The sequence below is a fragment of the Nomascus leucogenys genome, chromosome 15 (genome assembly GCF_006542625.1).
Source record: "Nomascus leucogenys isolate Asia chromosome 15, Asia_NLE_v1, whole genome shotgun sequence".
Lineage (NCBI taxonomy): Eukaryota > Metazoa > Chordata > Mammalia > Primates > Hylobatidae > Nomascus > Nomascus leucogenys.
The window spans coordinates 24,656,964-24,669,884 of record NC_044395.1 but is presented as its reverse complement, the minus strand read 5'-3'; the positions used below and the strand labels follow the sequence as shown (position 1 = coordinate 24,669,884).

Genomic DNA, 12,921 nt, shown 5'->3' with positions numbered 1-12,921 from the left:
AGCAAATAAGCAAACAAACAAAAAACCCAGAAAATAACAATCGTTAGTGAGGATGTGGCAAAATTAGAACCTTGTGCGCTGCTATGTGAATATAAAATGGTGCTTCTGCTGTGGAAAATATCATGACAATTCCTCAAAAAATTAAACATAGGGCCAGGTGCGGTGGCTGACACCTGTAATCCCAGCACTTTGGGAGGCCAAGGCGGGCAGATCACCTGAGGTTGGGAGTTCAAGACCAGCCTAATAACCAACATGGAGAAATCCTGTCTCTACTAAAAAAAAAAAAAAAGAAAAAACCACAAAATTAGCAGGGCATGGTGGTGCATGCCTGTAATCCTAGCTACTCGGAAGGCTGAGGCAGGAAAATCACTTGAATCCAGGAGGCATATGGTTGCAGTGAGCCAAAATCGCGTCATTGCACTCCAGCCTGGGCAACAAGAGCAAAACTCCATCTCAAAAAAAAAATTAAACACAGAATTAACATATGACCAAACAATTCCATTTCTGGGTATGTACCCCAAAGAACTGAAAGCAGGGACTCTAAGATATTTGTACACCAATGTTCAAAGCAGCAATATTCAGAGTAGCCAAATGATAGCGGTAATTTAAGCATCCATCAATTACAGATAAAAGGATAAAATATGGTATATGCATACAACGGAATATTGCTTAGCTTTAAAAAGGAATAAAATTCTGATACATACCACAACATAAATGAACCTTGAAAACATTATGCTAAGTGAAATAAACCAGACACAAAAGGACAAATACTGTATGAGTTCACTTTTATGAGGTACTTAGAAACATCAAATTTATAGAGACAGAAAGTAGAACAGTGGTCACCAAGGACTGGGGAGGAGGGGGGAATGGGGCATTACCATTTAATGGGTGCAGGCTTCAGTCTGGGAAGATGAAAACGTCCTGGAGATGGATGGTGGTGACGGTTACACAACAATGTGAATGTACTTAATGGCACTGAACTGTACACTTAAAAAGTGGTTAAAATGATCAATTTTATGTATATTTTACCACGATAAAAAAAGATTCAACTGAAAACTTTTAACTTTATTAATCTTCTCAATATTTAATACAGATATTATCAATTACTCATATTTGACTGGTCAGTTGGGTCTAAAATGAGTCTTCCTAGGTTAGAAAAACTTTTCAAATTAGAGACTCTTAGGATAACTTTATTAACTGGTGTTTAAAATTTGGCCTATGAAATGAAAATTAAGTAATTTATCAGAAAATAAGCATACCTGAGAAACATATACTGAGTATTCATTCGTATTCCCTGTCAGTTACTAATTTTCCTGCTTATTGATCTTCCTTTTATTGTGTAAGTTTCCTTCATCTCAAAACTGTTTTTACGAAAATAGCTAAAATTTAAAAGTAAATAATTAGGTAAATGCAATGATAGCATAGAGAATTCAAATGCTAGACTTGAATTTCATAGACTTTTCAATATATATAAAAGGAAAGTGAGGGAGGAGATATATTCCCTTATGATTCTAAAAAATACATGATTCCTAAGTCTAAAACAATATAAAACACCATATTTAAGTTGAAAAAAAAGGGATATCATAGCATATATTGTAACACAGTACAAGAAGAATTTCATATAATAAATCCATGTTTTATCAAAAGAAACTTTTCCAAAAATAGTCACATAAATAATCTCAGACATTCTGATAGCATATTACCACTAGGAAGATGGACATTTGGCTATACTGATTTAGTAAGTAAAAAACTAAAACCAGTATCACTATTTTTAGGAGCAAACTAAATGGCATGCATAAATATGAAAATGAATCCAAATATTTAAAATAATTATTAAATAAAAGTCAAGAACAATTAGAATAGGGTGGTAAAAATAACAAGTTGCACTGATAGAAGCAACTAGCTAGCTACAAACATGGAGGAATCTGGGCATACAAATAACAGGAATCAACAATATGGCATTGCCATTTTAAAAGAAATGATATTGTAATAGATAAATGCAAATGATCTAAGGCTAAGATAAATTAGTATTTGAAGTCCCTTATATAGGCCAAAACAAAGGGTCACAATCATCCTAATCTTGCTTCTAAGTCCTTGAATATAGCCAGCTCTTAATAAAAATGTATTGGCTAAACGACAACCATTAAATAAGAACCTGGAGCCATCGAGTAGTTAGGGATCTCCACAGCCAAAACATAAACCTGAATGCAAAGGATGTGTCATGGGGTAATCACCTTAGTCAAGATTGTTCATGTAAAAATTGTATAGGAAATACTTCAACTCCTAAAGCAGTCCATATAATCCCAAATCAGAAAACTCTTCTATCACAGAGGTTAAGGGAAGTCAAAGTATTGAGGAGATAAATGGCAATTTTAACAGATAAACGTAAATCTGAGTGTCTACTACCCAAATGGAAAGTAGCTGAACCACACAGCCATGATCTTTCCACAGGGAAAATGGTAGTTCTTATATCTTGATAGATGGACATAGTAAGAGGTAGGTCTACTAAGGAAAAATTGGGAGTTAAAATTATTTAATTGGAAAAGCTAAGGATAAGAATGTGGTAATCTTTAACATATGGAACATGATTGTGAGCCAGTTTTTCCTAGTTACTACCGTAGACTGTGGGGAGTCAGGCTGCCTGAATATTTCATAAAGTTATCAAACACATTTGCGGAATCCAAAGAGCTTTTGTATGAGCTAGAATACTGTCATTCCGTGTGACAGACCACATTAGAATATCTGATAGTTTAAAAAATGGAAGTGGTACAAACTAAGAAACTGCTAAAGTTCTGTTCATTTAGAACAGACTTAAGAGAGGAACCTAACAGTACAGCTCCACACTGAACTGTTTTCTCTTATTCTTACTAAGCTTTGGTTTACTCATTAGTTCAGTATGTTAATGATAAGTTAGTAATCCCTTAGACTTTAGTTTCAAGCTTTAACTTTTATGACTAATTGTTTTTATTGTGCATGTGTAAAATGGGACGCCTGTGAATTAAAAAAATTATTTTCATTTCTAAAAACATTAACAATCAACAAGGTGATCAATACTGGGACAGAATACAGTGGGATTTAAAAAAAAAACACAATAATATTGAAACACTTCTAATGATGAGTGACTTCCAATAAAATCTAACATAACTTTATAAGGGGCCATTCCAGTTCTTAAAAACTCTAATTAGACATAAAGCAAAATATTATTTAAAATTCCATTTTCTGACAGGATCAGAGTAAAAAAAATCACTATGTGTCCTTGAGAACAGAAATAATAAAGTGACAGTTAAATATTACTATCAACAAAAAAATCTAGCTTTTACTATTTTTATAGATTTATCACTTATTTAAGTTAAAAATTAGTAAGAAGACTTAAAAAAGGCAATTTCTAGATTTATAGTAACTGCTCTATAATATAGCTTCAAAATAAGAACATGTACTTAAATAAATATACTTAGCATACAGTTCTTTAAAGAATGTTGAAATGTTAATAGTGAGATGAATCAATGACAAGAAACTATCTTCCTCAGGAAAAAGAAATTAACCACTATACAATAAAGGCAATGTTTGGAAACCCTAAATTACGTTTTGTTGTCAAGAAAGTCAATTTAATAATTTAACTTTTCCACAGAATTAATCACTATTACTTCCATACCAAAGAGGTATCATTTGGGGGAAAGAGTAGATCAATGAGGATTTAAAATTATTTCCTATCTACTTCTTACTTTTAAGTTGTGGTGATTTATGGCTGTGATAAAGATTGTAATTTTCAAGAAATATACAAGAAATCCATGTTAAATAACAACAGTGGACCTTGAAGGCATGAGCTTTTGTCACTTTATTGTTAACCAATGAATATTATCCAAAATTAGAGATGTAATTGTAACTTAATTGTACAACACAAAATTATGCTAATGGTAAAAGCCTACTGGGATTTACCAAATACTCATTAGTGTATTTTTACATTGACTATATGAACATGTGCTCGCGACTGCTAATAAGTTATAATTGGTTTAATCTCTAAGAAATCCATATTGCAAATGGTTCTTGTTTAGAAAAATTCACACAGCCTTAAAAATGGATTAAATCCATTTTAATCCTAATCTACAAATAGATCATAAACAGCAAAATATAACTGATAATTTTTCAATACTGTATCAAACTGATGTAGCTATGGTAGTGCACATAATTCAAAATGAGGAAAATTAACAAAAATCCAATGAAAGTTCAGGTTTTTATCTATTATGGCAATTGCTTTAAAGTGAACATTTTTGTTTCAAAACATGAATAGTAGGGTCCACCATCCATTCCTTTGATGTACTGCAAGTAGGAACACTCTCTTCCATAAGATTCTGAAGCATGTGCACAACCATGGTACAACAGTCACTTCAAGGTTAACCAGCTATGTTTTGTCCTACAAAGTTCAAAAAATATATTAAACGCAACCTTTCTTTTTCATGTCTGCCCAGATTAATCCTTTTTAAGTCAGCAAAATCAAAAAAGCACAAGAGATATTTTCAGACACAACTTGAATCTACTGTGCATGAAAATGTTTAATAAAATGGCAATTTTAATAGATAAATGTAAATTTGACTGTGTAATACCAAATGGAAAGTAGCTGAACCACACAGAGAAAACAAGGCTTTATGTATCTCCAAATTTAGCTGTTTTACAATAAACAAAGTATTAGAACAGGTGAATATTAGAACTTCCTTCTAACTGGAAAGATTTATTCAGTAAGCTATAACTGAAATTAATATAAACTAAAATTATAATTTCTAAAATAAGAACAAACCAAATTTAAGTATTTTTAGTCAGAGATTGAAAAAAAATAAGCACAGTGATCTAGAAACCAAATATACTGATTATGTAAGTATCGTATCAAAGTACAGACATTCTTCATACGCTACAAGGTTAGCATTTCTCTCTCTCTCTCATACACACGCAGAGTACACACACTCACACACACAGTCTCTCTCTCATTCTCTCTCTTGCTCAGCCATACGACACCCCTCCAGGATGATAGTATACCAGTAAGGAGCTTACAATTTTAATACAAATCAGAATCCCACAGTTTGACTCGACAAAAAGGCAGTTAAAAATTTAGCACTCTTAAGATATTCTGAAGGAAAATGAAATTTCGAAAGTATTTCTTGATGATCAAGGCTATGATTATGAATTATAAAACATATAGCTTACACACTACATTGTGTTTGAACAACCAGTCATCACAGGTGTAGTAGTGAGGTAGTATTGTTGTCCCCTCCTCGGGACTGATGTTTTTATATGCTGCCCTTCCAGAAAGATCCAGGTTTTAAAAAATAATTAACATTAGTTACCAACAAATGTATATTTTCTTTTTTTTATTAATCATCTGCTTTTCTAAATCAGCCTATAAAAGAACAAAACTTTTAAAATCTTGTAGAGGCTGTTTCATCAGTAAACTCTCCTAGGGAGCTACCACTGCTGTCTAAACCTCTGTGAAATGGTAGGCAAAAAAAGCCATCAAAGAATTACAGGAGATAAAACACCAATCAACGTAAGCTGTTAAAGATGACTGTGATTAAATAACCAAATATCAAATATCCAATAAGGTAATTAAATTTAGATTAAAAAAAAAACCACCAACTGTACATAATTATTAAATGTTCTAATCTCTTTCATGATTCATAGCCATACTCTACATGATGATCAAAGACTGTCCACTGTGCTACCTACCATCATTTTAAACACTGCCTGATCTGTATGATGGTGGAATTATGGCTATGGACATGGCAGATAAGAGAAGGGCATACTAAGAAAATGTGAGTGAGAATGTGGAAACACAGGTTAAATATGGAAGGGGCAAGGGAAACCCATTAAAATGTTCACCATTATCCTTTAAAATGTACACAGAACTGAAACCACACATACACATTTGTCAGACGTGATAATTAGTGTTAATCTTCAACAGAAAAAAAAAAAAAGAAAAAAATGTGAAAGGAGGCAATGGAACACCATTCTCCATTCCCTGGACCAAAAGAAAAAAGAAAACCAAGCATGATATCATACTGCCTTAATGTTGAAGAGCTCCCCTTAAACTTGTCTTTTAGCTAGCACAGTCAAACTGGTATAAGTGCTTTGGCAAGGTGGGATGCATTCCATCATATCTGCAAAGGCCTGCTTTTCTCTGTTGGTGGTTCAGCTTATGAAGAACATATATGCAAAATAACAGCTCTCACATTGCTTCAAACTCATCGATACGCTGCTTTGTATTGCCTTGTCGAATCTGTCGCAGAGTCTTGTACTTATCACGGCCTGCTTTAACATTCTCAGCATGAAGAACATCATTTTGTGTTTTCTTGGTTTCATCTCTGGCTTGGGCTAATTCTGAACTTAATGCCTATTTAAAAAATAAAAAGCATAACTATTATTTTTTTCTTAGATTTAAAAAAATTTATGAAAATGGCTTTAAGATGCAAAAATACATATTTCAAATCATTTCCACTGTGAAATCTTTTTCTTTAGTGTATAAGTTTGTTTTAGTAATAGTGGTGGCAGTGGTAAGGAGGGAATACACATGACATTCTACATTTATCAACCATGGTATTTTGTACATTATTCTAAATTTCCTTAACTTTCTCATCTAATACTTGAAATGGCTAAAAAGTTCAATGTAGCCATTATAGACTAATATTACTATGAGATTTAAAATCTATACCTCAAGGGAAGCCTTCTCCAAAAGTCTTAATATATTTATTGTAACTATCACCTCATTTTCTTTTAATATTTAAAGATTTTAACAATTAAAATATTAGATAACTTATTGGGAAAAAAGAAAGCTCATAATATTAAAATCCTCTACTTTGACCTAGTTATGTCCATGTAATATACTGACCTTTTGCCAATATAAAATCTGAACAAATAATTAAGATTATGCAATGTCTTAAACATAGTATATTAACTATCATTCCTTCCCATGTACATTTTATTTTATTTTATTTTATTTTTTTGAGACAGAGTCACTTAACTACTGTCCAGACTGGAGTGCAGTGGCATGATCTCGGCTCACTGCAACCTCCACCTCCCAGGTTCCAGCAACACCTCAGCCTCCCAAGTAACTGAGATTATTGGCTCATACCGCCATACCCAGCTAATTTTTGTATTTTTGGTAGAGGCAGAGTTTCATCATGTTGGCCAGGCTGGTCTTGAACTCCTGGCCTCAAGCAATCCACCTGCCTCGGGCTCCCAGAGTGCTGAGATTACAGGTGTGAGCCACTGCACCTGGCCCTCAATGGACATATTATTGATCAAAAACTAAATTCACATGTTTTTCAACATGACATTAGAATACTTTCTACCTTTTAAAATGGGTCAAGCTGTAATTAAATAACTCACTAGTTAAGGTCTGATTATACAAAGCTAACAGGTATTTGCTAATGGGTTCACACAACGGAAGAAATGAAATAACATGACTATAGGCCAAACACCCACAAACCAATCACAAGGGCAGCCAGTATTAAAACTTCTATATTCTTTTTAACTAAGTTTGTCTAAGATGGGGAAAATGCAAATTATATTTCAAATGCGCATTATATTTCAAATGCGCATACAACTAACTGCAAATTTTAAATACCTGAAGTTGCTTCTTAACACGCTCATTTTTCTGTGTTTCGGTTACACGTTCTTCCTCGCTTCTATGGTTCATTACCCCTTCATTTGATAATTCAGCACTAGCTTCAGCATTATTCTCATCGTGTTCATCATGTTCGTTTTCTGTTGGAGGAATGACTGGTGGTGGCGGAGGTGGAGCAGGGGCAGACATCACAGTTTTTAACTCTTCTTTGGTCTTTTCCAAGTCTTCCTGGGCTGCAAAAGCCTGACCATAAAAAATACATTTATGAGCAACTTACTTCAAAAATTAATAATCAAAACAATCAAGTTATACTCCCTTTTTAACAGAAACTGTATTTCAAGGAAATGAAAATAAGCCCTATTTATGAAACTTCTATTTTCATAAAAGAATGCCAACAGGTAAAAGAGAAAATCAAAAACATTATTATGCAAACCCTATTAGAATTACTAACTGTGAGCTTCAAGTCAGTGACAGGTTAAAAGAAAAACAAGCACACATGCAAAAAAAGAACTATTAATTCTGGCAAGGATTATCAATTGTTTGCTAAAACTGTTGTACAAATAGTTGACGAGAAATGGATATTCACATAATGCCTAAGAATCTCACACCCAATAGATTTTATTTGAGCCACAAGGGGAAAATGTAACCAAATAATGGAGGAATGAGACTGTCGTTACTCAAATCCAATGATCACTAAAAAATACTAATGGTGAGTTAACAAGATATTAAGTGTCTTCTGATATGATACAGAAGAAATATCTAACATCACCAATTATTTGGGTGATCATATTATCTTGGTTTACCTGGAAAAGTCCTGTTACACTGTTGTCCTGGTGTAATTATGAACAATATCCCCTTTTCCTCAAAAGTACTCCAGTTTAGATGTTCAATTATATGGAAGTCTCACCTCTGATGCACTGTAGTCAAAAACATTTAATTTGAATTCCCCAGGTTCTAGATCTAACTTCTGGTTCAAAGGAAATACTGGAGTTAAAGGATAAGGTCGATGACACAAGGAAGTAACTAAACAAATATAGGAGGTGAGACATTCTGTAGGTCCCTTCAATAAATCAAAATAATAAAAAGAGAAACTGCCCTCCATTAAAAGAGACTTACAGCAAATAGAGACAATGTAAAGTCCTCTGAACACTTGTCTGGCAAATTAGCTATGAGACTTTTTGGGAAATTCTTAATATAGTCTAATATTCTGAGACGAAAATTGACTAAAATGAAATAGTACATACCGTAAGATTTCATGTTGAATATATAAACAGGAAGTATCCTGGAAGGATATGTACTAAGGTTTTGCAGTATTGCCCCTAGTTTATGGGAATACAATTGTCTTTTGTGTGCATTTTCTAATTTTCTGTAATTCACAGACTTGATATCTGTAATATGCTAATTTTTTAAAGTTTGTGTCTCTAAATTTCACAAATCAACCCTAAAAGGGATCTAAAAAATTCTAATAACAAAGTAGAGTAACTGGGAAATTAACAGTGGCATTCCTTTTGTAGTTTTATTTATATACAACTAATTTTCAATACATCTAAAATTACCCAATGAAATTTAAACTGCTACAAAGATTTACTTAAGAGTGAAAGAAAACTGTTTTCTGTATAAGTACATTTTATTGTAGAAAAATCATCTTCTAAAACTAAATATCATCTTTTGGGGTAAAAAAAATTATCTTTTCATTTAAGAGTTAATGTTGTTTGAATTAAACTCTCATTATCTTATATTCCCCCACCCTTCAACCAAAGCCTGATTTTACAATTGTGTGCTACTTTAGACAACAGTGGTTTCAGCTACTTAGGACTCATTAGAAACCTCGGTATCAGCTGCGCACAGTGGCTTACACCTAAAATCCCAGCACTTTGGGGGCTGAGATGGGAGGGCTGCTTGAGGCCAGCAGTTCGAGACCAACCTGGGTTACACAGCAAGACCTCCATTCTCAACAAAAATAAAAATGATGGTGCATGCCTGTAGTCTCAGCTACTGCAGAGGCTGAGGTGGGAGGATCCCTTGAGCCCAGGAGTTCAAGGCTGCAATGAATTATGATTGTGCCACTGCACTCCAGCCTGGGACACAGAGTAAGACCATGTCTCTAAAAAAAAAAAATAATAATTCAACTTCATATCCAATCACTGGTTCCCATGCCTTTTTGTGTCTACCATAAAATGTCTCTTATCTCTTCCCATTCCTCTTTATTCTCATTTCCACATCCTCAGTTTGGGTCTTTATCTCTTAAGTATCCACTATCCCAATCCTTTCTTCACAGTGATCACTACATGGTTTTTATAAAATCGTATCTGATCATGTTACAATCCTGTTTTGAAATCCTCTAAGCCCCAAGTCAATCGATACTCCCACTGCCTTGCTGTAGCAGAGCATTTATTTAAAGCCTTTCATAATTCCCTATTATCAAACTTGAGGGCCACATCTCCCAACATTTCTGAACAACACTAAGCCTCGGCTGCTTATTGGTTATCCTCAAATCTATTACATACATTCATACTTCCTATACTCATTCAGGTCCCTCTGTCTAGAATGACCACTTCTTCAGTCTCTAACTATTCCCAATCTTACATCCCAATCTTTCGTACCCCCAAAATTTAATTCATTATTCAAGACCCAGCTTAAACGTATATGGGTCTCCCGACAACTCCCTGGTCCCCACAGAAATTAATCAACTCTTCTGTGTTCCCAAAGTACTTGGTTTATATCCATAGATAAATATTTACAATACACATAACACAAGTATCTTTCCTACTCTAAATTATGACAGTATCTTATACTTATCTCTACAAAGTCAGCATAATCCTGGGTACAAAAGCTATTCAATAAAAGCTAGTAAATGAATAAATGATTACTTTGTGTTGCCACTCAGTAGCTTCCTCTTCCTTTTTCTTCTTGGCTTCTTCTAGAAGTGCAATCTTGGCAGTGAATTCAGCAAGTTCTGCTGCCTAAAGTAAACAATATAATTCCAAGATTAAAATAACATATTTTGAATCATCTTATAAGTCAACAAAGCTTTAATGCACATGCTTAGGCTGTTTATGTTTTTCTTAGCCTTCCATTTAAAAAAATACAGTATTTCTTAAGATCTTAAATAGCTTATTTACAGTAAGTCCTTTCGGTACTGAGCTAAGGAGACAAAATTAAAAGATTACTATTATTCTACAGACTAGTTAATCCTGCTTTCAGTAGCAGGAACTTAAAATGTGTAACTTAAAAGCTTTTTAAAAAAATTTCCATCAATAAACTATCTGTTAAAGTCCACAAAAGAGAAAATATTTATCTAATGCCATATACTTTAAATGGCACTTTGTCAAATCATCTAATACCCCAATAATCCTAAGAGGTAGTATCATTAACAGGTAGTATCATTCCTCCTTCTTTTTTTCAGACAGTCTCGCTCTGTTGCCCGGACTGGAGCCCAGTGGCATGATCTCAGCTCACCGCAACCTCCGCCTGCCAGGTTCAAGCAATACTCCTGCCTCAGCCTCCAAGTAGCTGGGATTACAGGCGTGCACCACTGTGCCTGGCTAATTTTGTATTTTTAGTAGACATGGTTTCGCCATGTTGGTCAGGGTGGTCTTGAACTCCTGACCTCAGGTGATTCACCTGCCTCGGCCTCCCAAAATGCTGGGATTACAGGCGTGAGCCACTGCGCCCGGCCATCATTCCTCTTTTCAAAAGGAGGGAACTGAGGCTCAGAAAGACCCAAGGACACATACATAGCAAGTACATGTGTGAACGAATATTTAAATCCAGGATCTTTTAAGTGACATGCTTACACCTAATTATTTGCAAGTCCACTAAATAAAAAAAAAAACCCAACCAATTATGGCCTGTAGTTATCTCATAGGAACTATAACATATTAATTTATCTAAAGCAAAAGACGCCAACTGACTTATTGCGGAACCTGTCCAACGTCAAAGTGAATCAGAACCTTTTGCTGAAGTAGACTCCATTTACAAATCATCTATAGAAAAATATCTTATTCTTTTGTATTTTTAGGTTTTTGTTTAGGCAGAAATAAATTTTTTAGGTTTTTGTCCACACTTTGTTATTAAGTTACATGTTATCTTTGGCTTGCTCTCCAGAAAGCACAAAATGGTTGTTTTTTGTTTTTTCTTTTTAGAAGGTTCACTCTATGCTTTTATTTAAATTTTTTTCTCTAAGAAGACAGTTCCTTACTAGCTGCTCCTGATTCTTCATCTGGTCGGCAGCTTGTTTTGCTATGGCAGACTTCGCCTCTTCAGCAGCTCGACGCTCCTTTTCAAGCCGTTCTGCTTCTTCTTTTGCTCGTTTTCGTTCTTGATCCAGTTCTAGAGCTTTTCGAGTCTGTTCTTCTAGTTCTGTGAAATATGTGTATTCCCCCCAACAGTGATTAATTCCAACCATTCTCATTATCAAAAGAAGCTAAAACAGTAGCAAGAAATCAAATCTGTTCAATTTCTAAAAATTAGCACACATGTAAATACATATATACCTCTGTTTTCTTGAGACAGGGTCTCGCTCTGTTGCCCAGGCTGGAGTGCAGTGGCACGATCATAGCCCACTGCAGCCTCGAACTCATGGGCTCAAGCAATCCTCCTGCCTCAGCCTCCCAAGTAGCTAGGACTACAGGCGCTATACCTCGTTTCCAACTTGGCAAAAGCCTAATAATTTTTAAAGAGAAATGAAAATCTTTTGCAATTCAAGTTATGTAAAAAGGCTACAAGCACGTAACTATTCTATTTTTAAAAAATAATCTCTCCATCTAAAGTTTTGACCTCAGTAAACAAATTGCCATGTTTCAGAAATCTATAATACATTTTAAAACTTCCATTAAGCTTTTACTTATCTAAACTAATAAGTAAATCCAAGAAATTAAGATTGAAAACAGTATTTACTGACCCCAAAATAGGAATTTTGATGTGAATTATATGAATTATTGAAAAATGTGAGTTATTGGTATCTATTCATTCCTACAGCATGAAGATAAGTAATATTGGGAGATAAATAACATGAATTTTAATCCTACGTGTATAGATCACTAAATCAGCTCTCTTTTCTTATTCCAATGAGTTGAACAGGAAAGGAAAATAAATTTTTAAGACAGTTTAACAGTACTAACTTTAAATATTATTTTGACAATTATTTAAGCCCTGTGACAGAAGACAACAGAATGCCACCTACTAAGACAGTACAAGGTCCTACAAAGAATGATTCTCCCTTACTGTATACTAAGAAAATCTATATGTCATGAAATTTGAAAGCTAACTGTAACTTACAAGCTTTTACTTACTGTTCTTAATTTTGT

General features: G+C 34.1%; 1 protein-coding gene across 6 annotated transcripts in view; it reads right to left on the bottom strand.

Annotated features, from left to right (window-relative positions):
- RDX (radixin) overlaps positions 1-12,921 on the bottom strand; it is a 103,989-nt gene that overhangs the window by 33,618 nt on the left and 57,450 nt on the right. For 4 of the 6 annotated variants that reach the window (XM_030828626.1, XM_030828627.1, XM_030828625.1 and 1 more), the window contains exons 11-14: positions 11,814-11,974; positions 10,483-10,575; positions 7,613-7,855; positions 6,219-6,379 (exon numbers count right to left, since the gene is read on the bottom strand). In XM_030828626.1, coding sequence (XP_030684486.1) covers positions 6,219-6,379; positions 7,613-7,855; positions 10,483-10,575; positions 11,814-11,974 — 658 coding nt within the window. Of the gene's footprint in view, positions 1-522; positions 1,380-3,820; positions 6,380-7,612; positions 7,856-10,482; positions 10,576-11,813; positions 11,975-12,921 lie in introns of those variants that run through there. The other 2 variants (XM_030828624.1, XM_030828628.1) reach the window with 2 other exon arrangements.